The 13,017-nt window shown below is 53.4% G+C and overlaps 1 protein-coding gene across 5 annotated transcripts in view; it reads right to left on the bottom strand.

Moving 5' to 3' along the window:
* Positions 1 to 13,017, bottom strand: part of PER3 (period circadian regulator 3) — a 54,528-nt gene extending 41,511 nt beyond the window's left edge. For all 5 annotated transcript variants that reach the window (XR_011470180.1, XR_011470181.1, XM_070404001.1 and 2 more), the window contains exons 1-8: positions 12,943 to 13,017; positions 12,133 to 12,616; positions 11,579 to 11,724; positions 10,408 to 10,523; positions 9,006 to 9,207; positions 5,329 to 5,377; positions 4,043 to 4,179; positions 1,542 to 1,620 (exon numbers count right to left, since the gene is read on the bottom strand). Coding sequence is in view for 3 of the 5 variants with exons in the window: in XM_070404001.1 (XP_070260102.1) it covers positions 1,542 to 1,620; positions 4,043 to 4,179; positions 5,329 to 5,377; positions 9,006 to 9,207; positions 10,408 to 10,523; positions 11,579 to 11,724; positions 12,133 to 12,398 (995 nt within the window). In the remaining 2 variants the exon portion in view is untranslated. The remainder of the gene's footprint in view (positions 1 to 1,541; positions 1,621 to 4,042; positions 4,180 to 5,328; positions 5,378 to 9,005; positions 9,208 to 10,407; positions 10,524 to 11,578; positions 11,725 to 12,132; positions 12,617 to 12,942) is intronic.

The following is a 13,017-nucleotide window of genomic DNA, read 5'->3' as shown; positions in this document are numbered from 1 at the left end:
TTTTTTGCTGTATAAAATAAACACGCTGTATCAGCTCTGGGTCCCTGTCCCTGTCTCTCCATCAGAGGACAGTGGTCCCACCCGGCCCCAGCTTTTTCCTTCCACCTCTTTGTCTGTCTCTTTCTTTCATTTTCTCAATCCCCAGCAGCCCCTACTCAGGAACTGACTGCTCTCTAGCCGCACTGGACGTGGAGAGAGAGAAATATTCACGGTACATAAACACTATGGGGAACAGTCACATAACCTAAGAAAGGCTGCCATCTGCATCGAAATCACGCAGGGCACCTGCTCACACAGACTGGCCCGGCAAGACCGGGAATCTGTGTATTTACAAGGTCCTGAGAGGTCCTCGAGGGCCTCCATTCGCTGCCATTTACGTTTACAAAGATCGCATCCTAACACAGAAACATGCTCAGGACGTTGAAGGAAGGAAGCAGGCTACGCAGGTGTACAGTATGATGACAATCACACAAAACGACGCAAAAGGTCATCCTATGATGCGGGCCAAGGCTCCCGGAAACGGCTCAGGCCCGAGGCTCAGGGCAACTGGGAAAGACCCGGCTCCACACACACGTTCGCTGTGCACAAGTTCGCAAACACTGTCTAAGGCAATAACATTCAGCTGTTTTCCAAATATCCTGGTTAAATTATCCTGCTTTCTACAGATTATATTGCACCAAGTGTCTCACCAATTACTACTTACCTCAGGGTAACTGTAAGGAAATAAACCCATTTTCAGATGTTAAGATTTTTAAAAATCAACATCACGTATCGTAACCATGCCAAGTTTTTGACACTTTTGCTTCACACCTCCATGAGGTATGAGGCTTGCTATCCAGGTTTTGAGATTTCATGAATAAGAAAAAAATTTAAAATAAACTGGGGGAAATGGAAGACCCTAATCAGGGGGTAACAATGTTCCATCATTTTTTCAAATAAAGATCTTAAAAAACAACAATAAGCAACTACTATTCATTATCACTGCTCTTTCAATAAAAAGGATTATTTTAACATTTAAAGAAGTAGGAAGGACGACCTAAGTTCAAAATAAGTAAATTTAGTTTCATACACACAAAAAAATCTGTTCTTTTCTCTCCCCAGCCCCCTTAAAAAAGGAAGTCATGAGCCGGCGGGAAGCAGCTGTGCCGTGGAAATGGCCCTGGAAGAGGCGCGGGGCCGGGGCCGCCCTGTGATTACATCCCACACACGCCCCTGGCACACTGGCCCCAGCTTCACCGTCCTCCAGTGTAAACGGAACAGTAACAGCTGACTCACCTAGAGCAGCCGGGGAATCAAACATAACTTGTAAACGTGAGAAGTGTCGCAGGCAAGGTGTTTACGTTAAACATTTAGACCAAGCATGTCCGCAAGTTTGACATGCTTGATTTAGACAAAAAAATAATTTCAATTTAACAAATATCAAACAGATAATGGAGAGATATCATATATGTAATGTAGGAGCATGTGAGCATACGTAAACCTTTTCAAATTTGTATTTATTCCCAGAAACAAGTCTCTCTTAGGCTTAAAGAAGCACTTACCGGTCATCTATTTCAAGGAAAACACAGCCTGGAGTGTGTGTTGTGGTGAAAATTCTTTTGTCCACGGGGATCCGAGGAGCTAGGGAACAAGCATCTAGTTAATCATCCACTTCATGGGAAACGGTGAAATCTCACGTTCGGCCTGGCCTCGGAGCAGCCAGAGCGACATCAGATGGCAATGATTTTCATCATTACTTACATTTTTTTCTCTCTTTTAAAAATAATTTTTAAATTGATTTTAGAGGAAGGGAGAGAGGGAGGGGAGGGGAGAGGGGGAGGGGAGAGGGCAACATCAATGGGGAGAGACACACTGATCAGGTGCCTCCCCTGTGCACCCCGACTGTGGAACAAACCCGAACCCTGGGCATGTGCTCCGACTGGGAATCGAACCTGCCACCTTTCGGTGCGCGGGACAACGCTCCCACCAGCTGAGCCACACCGGCCAGGGCATCACCTACATTTTAATCAGGTCAAATGCCATGCCTACCAAAGTTAACTTTAGACAGAGGAAGTCTGTGTGCACGGACCAGCCTGCTCATTGCAGATCATCTACTGGTCAAGCTGGAGCACCTTAGGGTGCAGGAGCAAGCAGCTCAGCACACAGGACTGGACAGCCCAGAGGACAGGGGCGTGTAAATCTGTGTAATAAAGCCGGTACGGTCAGGTCAGCCAAGGCTGCTTTGAAACGTAGTGGCTAACACATTAGGGAACCATTTGAGCATAATGCTAACTCTGCATTTGCTTATGCATGATTTCATCTGCAAAAAAACAGGAGGTGAATGCAGGAAACATCTAACTGAATGGAGTCACTTGGGACTGCACAAAACGTGCACACACCTCACACACCCACCGCTTTCTCCACGCACTAGTGTTACGGGACACGCCTGTCAGTCTGACGTCAGAACTTCAGACAACCCTCCTCCACCCTCACAATCACCCCCGTGGCCCCGCCCACCAGCAAACTGGGGCTTCCCACGGTGAGGAGCCCCATGCGCTGTATGTACTGTTGGTGGATTCCTTTTCTTTCCACATTTAAACATTTTTATTTTCAATTACAGCTGACATTCAGTATTACTTCATATTAGTTCCAGGTATACAGCACAGTGGTTAGACAATTATAATTTATGAAGTGATTGCCCCAACAATTCTAGAACATGTTTTACTATATTCTCCAAGCTATACTTTACATACTTTGTATTTTGTAACCGCCCATCGGTGCTTCTTAATCCCTTCACCTCTCCACCCACTTTCCTCAACTCCCTTCCATCTGTAACCCTGTATTTGTCCTCTGTACCTGTGAGTCTGTATCTGTGATTTGTTTGTCCATATGATCCTTCAGATTTCGCCTATCAGTAAAATCACATGGTATCTGTCTTTATCTCACAGCACAGTACCCTCTAGGTCCATCCATCTTGTGTAAATTTCATTCCTTTTTGTGGCTGAGTAATATTCCATTACTAGAGGCCCGGTGCACGAAATCTGTGCACAGACAGGGTCCCTAGGCCTGGCCGGCAATCAGGGCCGATTGGGGCCTTCCTTCCCTGGCTGCCGGCTGGGGCCTTCCTTCGTTCCGAGCCGCCCCCCTGGTGGTCAGCACATGTCATAGCGAGCAATTGAACTCCTGGTCGAACTCCTGAAGGGACAATTCGCCTACCAGTATCAGGCTTTTATGTATATAGCAGATATATATATACATCTTCTTTATACAATCATTTGTTCAAGGGCACTTAGGGTGCTTCCATATGTTGGCTGTTATAAACAATACTGCAATGAACACGGGGATGCATATTATCTTTTCAAATTAATGTTTTGAATTTCTTCAGATATACACCCAGAAGGGGAGTTGCTGAGTTATATGGCCGTTCTATTTTCAATTTTTCGAGGAAGCGCCATACTGTTTTGCATAGTGGCTGCACCAATTTCGTGTCTTAACCATTGTTATCATTCTCATAGGCTTCTGTCTTATTTCTAACGTGTGGTTAAGTCTTTGAGCATTGTGCCCCCAACGTCACTTCCCCAGAAGCCCTGTGGCTCTCCTTCTGTGCGAGTTCTCAGCACAGGACGGTCAGCAGGACTGACTGTGCGGGAGCTGCTTCTGACTCACACGGAACATCAGCCTGTAGCTCTGCCATCAGGACACATAAGCCACTAAAGAGCTGACATTTACACACAGGAGAAACCAGGGGTTTCAAACACTTTAAAAGCACAAAGCCATTCCTGTGACCGCACTGTGCACCCATGTCCATGTCCTATTTCACGCAAGACAGCCCACAGGGCCGCCGACTGGCAGCAGCAGAGGAGGAGAGGGCCGCCTGCGGCAAGTCCCTGCTGGGCCTCGGCCTGCGGTCCGTGGAGGGGGCACCGCACAGACGTCCAGGGCAGTAAACCGGCGCAGTGAGCAGAGTGCAGGCCACGCCGGCCGGCGCGCTGCCTGTCCCTGCGGCAGCGAACGGGCATCCCCGGGACCCCACCGACAGCAGCCCCCCTCCCCCCCAACTCACCTTCGTAGCCAGAGTGCATCTTCTCGGCCAGCGCGAGGCAGCAGGGCTCCGGCTCCAGCTCCGACTGTGGCCGCACGTGAATCAAATAGGGAATCATCCGGAACGGGGTGTAACGCTGCCCTCGTCTACCGCCTCCGCTGCACGAGAAGGAATGGCTGAGCCAGTGAAACGGCTGGGAAACACTTCCCTGCCATTTCTAAGAGACACAGCCCCATCTAAAACATGTAAATGTATTTGTTTTCCGAAGAAGAAAAACGTTTGTTTAAAATGTCAGCACCCAAGGGCAAGTCTAGCCTTTCGCTCTGCACGCGCAGGTTTGGTGGAGCTGGTCGGATCCCTCGAGTGTGGGATCGGCACCAGGCACTCCATGCCTCTCCCCGACCTCCCCACTGAAAACTCCAGCCGGACTTCCTGCGCCCGCTGGGGGCGAGGGCTCTCCGTGCCAGCCACGCACGGACGGCCCGACAGCCGTCTCCAGCCTGGGTTCCTCCCGGAGCGCCAGCCAGACTCAGGTGCCAGTGCCTCGTCAGCCACATTTTATTGTGAAAGTAACAGTAACACGATGTAACAGTAACATGTCGGTAAACTTAGAGGAAAATAAATTCACTAAAATTCCTATGAGAAATCAAGGATTACAATGTTGGTCTATTTCCCTCTAGTTTAGTATCTCTGGACCTTATAAATCCTTGTCATAAATATACCTATCTTGCTTGCTTTCAAGTTATTCAAAATGTCAAAAATTAATTTTAAATATGATGAAACAACAAAAAACAAACAGAACAAAAGAGCCCAAGCAGTGGTCATTTGAAAGTGTACTGGCCCCGCCGGCGTGGCTCAGTGGTTGAGCATGGAACTATGAACCAGGAGGTCACGGTTCAATTCCCGGTCGGGGCACAGGCCCGGGTTGTGGGCTCGATCCCCAGTGTGGGGCGTGCAGGAGGCAGGCGATCAATGATTCTCTCTCATCATGGATGTTTTTATCTCTCTCTCCCTCTCCCTTCCTCTCTGAAGTCAATTAAAAAAAAGAAAAAGAAAATCAAGTGTCCTGAACCACCAGGGGTTCTTACGCCCCCAGGGTAACCGTGACCTGCCCCTCTCTCCTCCTGGTGCATCTTCATCTGCTTTTCCCAGGAGGGGGTTTCTTCCCTCAATCAAAAGACAACCTCCTGTGGCAAGAACCAAGTCTTAGCTTTGGTTTCCACACAGGCCTGGCAAACATAAAAGGACCAAAGTGAGAGCCAAGTCCAACCGGAGCGCAGCCGTGTGGCCCCGCAGCCCTCACTCACCGGATCCTGCAGAAAAAGGACTTCACGGGAGCCAGTTCGTACTGCGACGCTGCGGAGACAAAGACAGACCGTCACGCACCCACAGGGTGACCGCAGAGCAGCTGTCCTCATGGCACCAAGACACTGTCTTTAAGACGGAGACGCTGGTGAAGACGGGCCTCCCCTGCCATCCGGGGTTCCCAACAGGAGCCCCAGGGGAGGCCGTGCGCGTCCGGCTCAGTCTCCCCTTCCTCCTCCCACCGGCCCCGCTGTATTCCCATCACTGCGAACTCAGCCCTTCCACGCCAGAGCGATAGCCCTTTACACCACCGTGTGTGGTAACACCCGCTCCACTGCGATAGCCTGGACACAGATACACAATCCTCCTTCCCCACTCCCCTTCCTTGGACACATTCCCCAAAGTTGTGTTCCTGGGTTCAGGGACGTGATTGCTTTGGACTCGTGTGTTGGCAAACGAACGTGCGGATGGGACCCCCTGGCAGTGTCGCTACCACACCGCTCACTCCTCGCGGCCATGGTGCGCATCAACTGCGCGGATTTTTGCACGGACTTCATCGATCTGTGACGTGGTCACTCAGAAATGTTTACCAGTAACTGTGCTAACTCCGGCCAGCGGAGGGGCTGGCCTCTCCCAGGGGTTTGCTGACTGTTTCCTCTGGTCGGAACTCCCTGAATGTGTCTTCTGGGCATGTGTTCACTGGAGGGAAAGTCCTGAGTTTAGGAACAAGGAGAAGGTTCGTGCACCGAAGGAGCACAGGCAACGGGAATTCTAAGAACCGAGCCCTGACCGAGGCCCAGGTCTTCTCACTTCCCGGGGAAGGGTCGCAGGAGGCACCGGAACACGGGCTGCGGTGACCAGGACAATGCCCGTGAGGAAGACGACTCCCGTGTCCAAGCCAGGCCAGTGGTCAGACTGCCAGCCTGCAGGCAACTGAGTCTGAGCCCAGAGTCCGACGGCAAAAGACCGTGCTCACAGGGCGTCTGGGGGACCCCCGAGAGAGAACCCGACCGTCAGCTGAGTTCGTGACGTGAGATTACGCTGCCGTCTCAACGCAGACACTGCTGAGGTGCAGACGAGCTCCCGGAGGGTGACGGTGGGCAAGGATCAAACACGCTCCAAGTTCCGAGATGATTTCACCGCCTGGCGCCACTGTCACACGCTCTTGTTTGCTCACGGCTCCCCGGTGAGTGACAGCCCGGCAGGGGGCGGGGCCGTGGGCAAGAGCAGGGCTCTGGGCTCGTGGCCACGGTGACCTCGGGCTCCGCAGGTACTGGCGGTGACCTCGGTGAGCCACGTGCTCTGTGCTGTGACTGTGGTGGCTGAGCAAGGGGCCGGCTCCTGGCTGCAGGGGCACAGGCCGCTCCCAGCCGCCGCCTGTGCACAGCGGGGCCCGAGGCTGGCCACTCCAGGGAGGCAGCCTCCTCCATGCGCGCCTGCGGCCTGGCCCTCCCAGTGGCTGCCTGGCCACGCCAGCTGCTCTGAGCTGTGGGGGGTCCAGGACGGCTCCTCCCAGCCTCCTCCATGCACGCCTGCAGCCTGGGCCTCCCCGTGGCTGCCTGGCCACGCCAGCTGCTCTCGGCTGTGGGGGGCCCAGGACGGCTCCTCCCAGCCTCCTCCCACAGGCACAGCCCCGCACTGGGCGGGGCCCCTCCCGTAAGTCTCGTGCACAGCTAACCCCATCCTGACATCTGCCGCTCGGCCGACCCCAGCAAACAGCTACCTCACCTGTCAGCGGGGACGCGGAGGCTGCCCAGGCCTCCCAAGGTTCTTGTGAAGATTAAATCCCCTAAGACAGGAAGAACAGCCCCGGCACACAGTCCCCGTCAACAGAACGGCAACTACGACGACCCTGATGCTGTGTGGTGTGCAAAGCTCCCAGCTTTCCCGCCCACTCGCGGGGACCCCTATGGCGGCCCTGGCCTGGGCCGGTCAGAAGCCACTGCACACCGAGAAGCCAGGCGGCCTCCAGGTTCATCAGGGACAGAACTGTGTCACACGCACACCAGGTCCCAGCGTGAGATTCTCCGCACAGAGAGACCCTGAGCTCCATGCAGGCTTCTCCGTGACGGCAGGCCCTGCGCAGCCCCCGCCCTGGGGGCCTCGTGACACAGAGCCGACCAGGTGGGCACAGTGGGCCCTCGGCCGTGGGTGCCACTTCTCCTTTCTGGGTGCATTTAAAGAAACCGTGGTCGGCTCCTCGGCACGACCACAAGGGGAAGCTGAACCAGGCTCTACCGCAGGCCGAGCGCTGACAGCAGCGGCGGGTGGCTTCCCACGGCTCGTCATGTCCCATGAGCTCAAAGGGAGGGACAGGTGCGAGGAGCGCGCACAGCCCCACGAGCTGGGACTCGACAGCTGCGCTCGGAAGGCAGGGCTCGAGGTCTGCGGGCAGAAGTGCAAGGCGGGGAGCACACCAGGCAGAGGTCCTCTCAGCGGAGGAAGCGAGGGGTTAGTTTACAAGACAATTTCAGGCCACATTCTGCTGTTACAAGGAGGGGAAACCCATAGCAATAAGCAGTCAGCAAGGAGGAAAAGGTTGGAGAGAGAAGACGGAGACCCCACAGGTGAAGAGGAAGGCGCACACAGACAACGCGAGCGAGCGGGCGAGCAGCAGACACTGCCCGGCTGCTCTGCTCCCGCCTCGACTGCAGCACCTGGGATGAGGCCCGGCCCACAGTGATCGTGGGTAAATGTTTACGGGAGGAATAAGTGACTAATAAACGCAGAGAAACACTATAAACAACGAAAGGCCGAACACATGCGTTCAGGACAGAAGAGGAAGGAAATCAGTGCTGTTGCGTGACGGCCACAGGAGAGGGAGCCAGGAGGAAGCCGGGACGACAGGTGTGTGTTCTACAGCTCACACAGATTGTGCATTGAAGATGGGCCACGGCCTGGGCCGGGAGAGAAGCCAGCGAGACTGCACTGGGCCCAGCACTGGGTTAAAAACCAGGAGGACACGAGCTCCACCCGCAGGAGAGGCTCGGAGACGCTTCACAGCAGCGAGCGTGCCGACACCACGGCCGCGCGCTGACGGGGGTAGCGGCCAGTTCTGTTCATGTGCTTTTCTACAACAAGAAGTGAAATCACAGAGAAGGACCATCTCTAGCGAGCTCTGTAGGGGACCCTTCACAAAGCGCGAGGTGGGAGGGAGACGAAAAGCAGCAATGACGGGTCACTTAGAGACCACACAGGACCGATGTCACAATAAATGGCAAACAGGCCGCCCAGGTCAGAAGAACAAGTAATGAGATTCCTGACCTTGTACGGACCAGAAAAGCGGGAGAAGAAAGCTAACCCTCAGAAGCTTATCTCCAAAGCAGAGCTCACACATAATGAAGTCAATATAAGAGGAAGAACATTTAATTCCATTCCCTTCACAGAAGCAGAGCCTTGATAGCAACTAACCTGCTGTGCAGGCTGTGGCGATCACGCTGTGTTATGATTTACACTCTATGAAATCAACTGGACTACATGAAAGCAAATTTACTGAATCTCTATGTTTTTAGGAGCATTTAAAGTGTTTTGTCATCACACGCTGCTTTTTAAAATAAGGAAGTAAGAAAAGCCGCTCCGTCTGCCTGTTCTGAATGACGCGTGGGTTTCTGCGCCGCCTCTGGGGCAGGAACGAGACGACCTCTAGGAGGCGGGGGGGCATGTACAGACGGCCCGTTACCTCTTCGGGTCCAGCTGCTCCAGACGGGAAGCTGAGCGTGGGCCGTGTGCGTGTAGAACACCCTCACATCTTGAGGGGCAAGCAGCTCCGCGAAGTGAGAGGACGCCAAGGACTCTCTCCGACAGTTCAGGATGGAAGGCGCCTGCTCGGAGATGTGCACCACCCTCCCAGACACCAATGAGAACACGGCCACGAAGGTGTCCTGTGAAAAGCATGGAAAATAAATGCAAATATTGAGATACTTGCTAGCCATGCCCCGCAAAAGGTAATTCTCCTAGATTTCTACCGTCATCAATAGCTCAGGACACACACTTCCTGCAGAGGCAACAGAGCTCTCCACATGTACTTTTAACCGTCACCGCAAAGCCTTCTGAAGGTTTGATTTCTGGGCCAAGAAACACGGCAGCTCGCTCTACAGGACGAAGCACCCCTCCACTGCGTCTACGCCGACTTCGAGCCCTCCTCCTCCTCCTGTGCACACGGTGCCGACACCTGGAGGCTGTCTCCTCTTCACCAAAGCACAGTCCAGGCTTCAGACCAAGCTCAAGAGTCACCTCCAAGGTGTGGTCTTTAACCAGCCTCCTTACCCAAGAACTGCTTCTCGAATGTGTGACAACAGACATGCATAGAACTTAGCTTAGCCACCCACTGCTGCGGCTGCTGCTGGCCTGGCCTACGGTTTCCTCCCTCGCTTGGTTTTAAAGACCTGCAAGGGGAAATGTGTTCTTACACTTCCTTTTCTTAAATCTCACCAGCACCTACTATGTGCTATGAGCACACCAGTCAGTAATGGAAGCACTACGGTGACATTAGGGATAGCTCAGGTCCCGATATTAGAAAACCTTTTCGTTGCAATTGTGTTGAGATCTAAACATAAAGGTAAGTAGCCTCCAGCATATCAACAAAACACGAGGTGACATTATTCTGTCGACAGAGATTCAAAAGGGATCTACTACATGTCTCTTCCAACATTTTTTAAGAAATGACAGCATCATCTTGACTCACCTGTGAAATCCAGTTGTTACAACTTGAAGGAGTAGGTATTGGAACTAAGAATGATATAAATAGAAATTAACAATTCGGAGATTAGAATACGACGCGGGACACTACTCTGCAGTGTTATCTTTGTCTTGGAGAGAACTGGGGGATGCTAAGGAGACAGAGGCGCCTCAGGACCGAGGCAAAGCCAAGTGCGCCTGCACTGCTTCCTGCCCGCGGACCTGCTCCCCACGAGGGACCTGCTCCCGGCAGCGACACGGGGCCTCTCGGGCAGTTTTCTCCTCCTGTTTACCTCCAACTGTGGTTACTGCGACTCTTGGTTATTGTTTTTTAAAATCTGTGTCTAGATCAGGCTGTTAGGAAAATCCCCCAGGAGGAGATGGCAAAATGCACGGATTCTTACTGTGTTCTTGGAAGTGTGCTCTGCAGCCATGGCGGCCAGCTCCTCAAGACTGTACATGGCCACATCTGCTTGAGGCGCTCCGTTGGGACTGAGAATCTGGAAAAACTCACTGCTTGCTAAGAAACAGGAAAATAAACAGGTAGTCCAGTGAAAACAGCAGCTCCAGGAAGCCACGTTTCTGACTAGCAAAGCTGGCGTTTCTCAAGAGGGCACCTCCGTGTTTTCCTCGACACCAGGTCACTTTCTTCTTTCACCTGAAATACCTATCGCTGTGCAAACTTAAGATCTTGAGTTTTAGGAATCTTGCATGTTCTAGTTCGCAAGGAACAGAACACTGAAGGTCCTAAAGGGGGGACTGGCCGAAACCGGTTTGGCTCAGTGGACAGGGCGTCGGCCTTCGGACTGAAGGGTCCCGGGTTCGATCCCGGTCAAGGGCATGTACCTGGGTTGCGGGCACATCCCCAGTGGGGGGTGTGCAGGAGGCAGCTAATCGATGTTTCTCTCTCATCGATGTTTCTGGCTCTCTATCTCTCCCCCTTCCTCTCTGTAAAAAATCAATAAAATATATAAAAAATAAAAAATAAATAAAAAAATAAAGGGGGAACTGAACCCCAACATTCCAAATGCACACACAGAGCGTTACCACGACAGAAGCGTTACTCCGGCCCTCGGAGGCCCTCGCCACATACAAAGCCCCTGAGGTTGGGCTAGAGATCCTGTACTTTACAAAATCCCGTGAGAAGAAAAGTCAGAGATCAAAAGGAAAAAGTGTTTATAATTGGGCCTTCGTAATTTGGTAAACTCCTGGTACTGTCAGGAGTGCATTTTAAAAGTATGTGTGAGGCAGGGAAAGTGTGAAACGGGTATTTAGCCAAATGTATTTTCCCCTTAATATCCACAGGAGGCGACACTCCTTCAAAATGTGCTTGTGCTAAACTCGACTCTCCTGCGAGAGACACGCACAACACCGCACCCCGCTATTACACAAATCGGGGTCTCCCAGAATGAAGGACTAAGACCCTCATGGTCTCGCTCATCCTCCCTAAAACACCATAAAAATCTGAAAACGCTTCTGTGACCACACTGACAACCACACTGACAGCTCCTCGGGCCTGGCTGCCGTCCCTGAGCAAGGGCGTCCCTGAGACGGCGCTCTCTCCGGCTCGTTTACCTTGTACGCTGTGCACACAGCGGAGGGCATAGTTGAGGGCATCCAGGGTGCTCGGTTTATGGTGTCTCCCCGATGGGAAGTATTTTTTCATTTCTTGGACAACCATGATCAGTTCTTCAGAAACTCTGCTCCGGTCTTGCTGTTCGCTGTAAGATCAAAACAAACTCATGCTTTCCATTTCAGCAACAGCCAAACTTTTATTGAACAGCCCGTTACGTGCCAAGCAACTTTCTAAGCGCTTAGCGTGGAGCAAGTCTGAGTTCACCGGTTTATCTGTCTTACAGGTGGGGGAATGCCAGCCAAGGAGCCTGGGAACCGCGGCCACACATTCCCCACTCCCCTCCCACCCAGCCTCCACTCAGCTAAATTCCTGAACCCCTCCTCATCTACTTTTTGGTAATTTACTTGCTTCCCAGAGCATTTCATTCCAGGTTCCCCGAGTTCCCGCCCTAAACTTGCTCCTAGGCTTGCTTACAAACAAAACAAAAAGACCTACACACCCTCCAGTCCCTTTTACAACAGGAAAAACAAACCAACCAGGTTGTAAGTATCACCTGTGGCTGCTCTCCAGGTATTTGCTCGGCAGCTGGTATTTCTGGCTCCACCTTTCATCAGAGTCTTTCCCGGGAGCCTGGGGGCGGGGGCGGCTGGCCCAGGGTCCTGCAAGGTCATCAGGGGGTTGGGTGCCGCTGGCCCCGGGTCCTGCAAGGTCATCAGGGGGTCCTGCAAGGTCATCAGGGGGTTGGGTGCCGCTGGCCTGGGGTCCTGCAAGGTCATCCGGTTCAGTCCCCCCGGAGTCAGGAGATTGACTGCTGGACATTCTTAGATCTTCGCGGCAGTCTTAGCCTGTTGCCTGCTTCTTTCCTAGTTTGTAACCAGCGACAGAAATTTACTTCTCACTCTGGTCCATGCGCCCTTGCTATAGGGAAAACGATCAGCCAACACAAATCGGCGATTACTGATCTCGGGTCATCGGGAGGCGGTTCTCTCCAGTGTTTCCACACAATCGTGGGGGTCTCCGCTCACGGGAGGTCCAGCCTGGGGGTGGGGGGGTGGGAGAAAAGTAACCAATGTTAAGCGAAACGGGCCACTGGACGCGGGAGCCCGGGCTGTGGCTCGCCGGCTGGGAGCCCCGGAGGGGACCCTCGGCCCCGGCGGCCGCAAAGCCTGACGCGGGTTCACCACTTGCCCGCCGCAGCCCTGCAGAGCCGGCGCGCGCCAGAAAGGGGACCCGGTGAGGCGCGGGCGGGCAGCTTCACGTACAAAGTTTCGGGGACCCCAAGTTCGCGGGCGGTGCTGCCGGACCGCGGTCCCAGCCTGGAGGGCAGGCTCGGGACAACCTGCGGCCGGACCCCAGCACTCACCCGCCGCCGTCTGGGTGGCCGCGCGCGGGCCCCAATGCCGCGCTCGCCCAGCCCCGCGGGCGTGAAGTCCCGAGG

The sequence above is a fragment of the Myotis yumanensis genome, unplaced genomic scaffold, assembly GCF_028538775.1.
Source record: "Myotis yumanensis isolate MYYU_CA2020_CCGP unplaced genomic scaffold, mMyoYum1.0.hap1 SCAF_2, whole genome shotgun sequence".
NCBI lineage: Eukaryota > Metazoa > Chordata > Mammalia > Chiroptera > Vespertilionidae > Myotis > Myotis yumanensis.
Note: the sequence above shows the minus strand (reverse complement) of the source record. Positions and strands in the feature narration are given on the sequence as shown.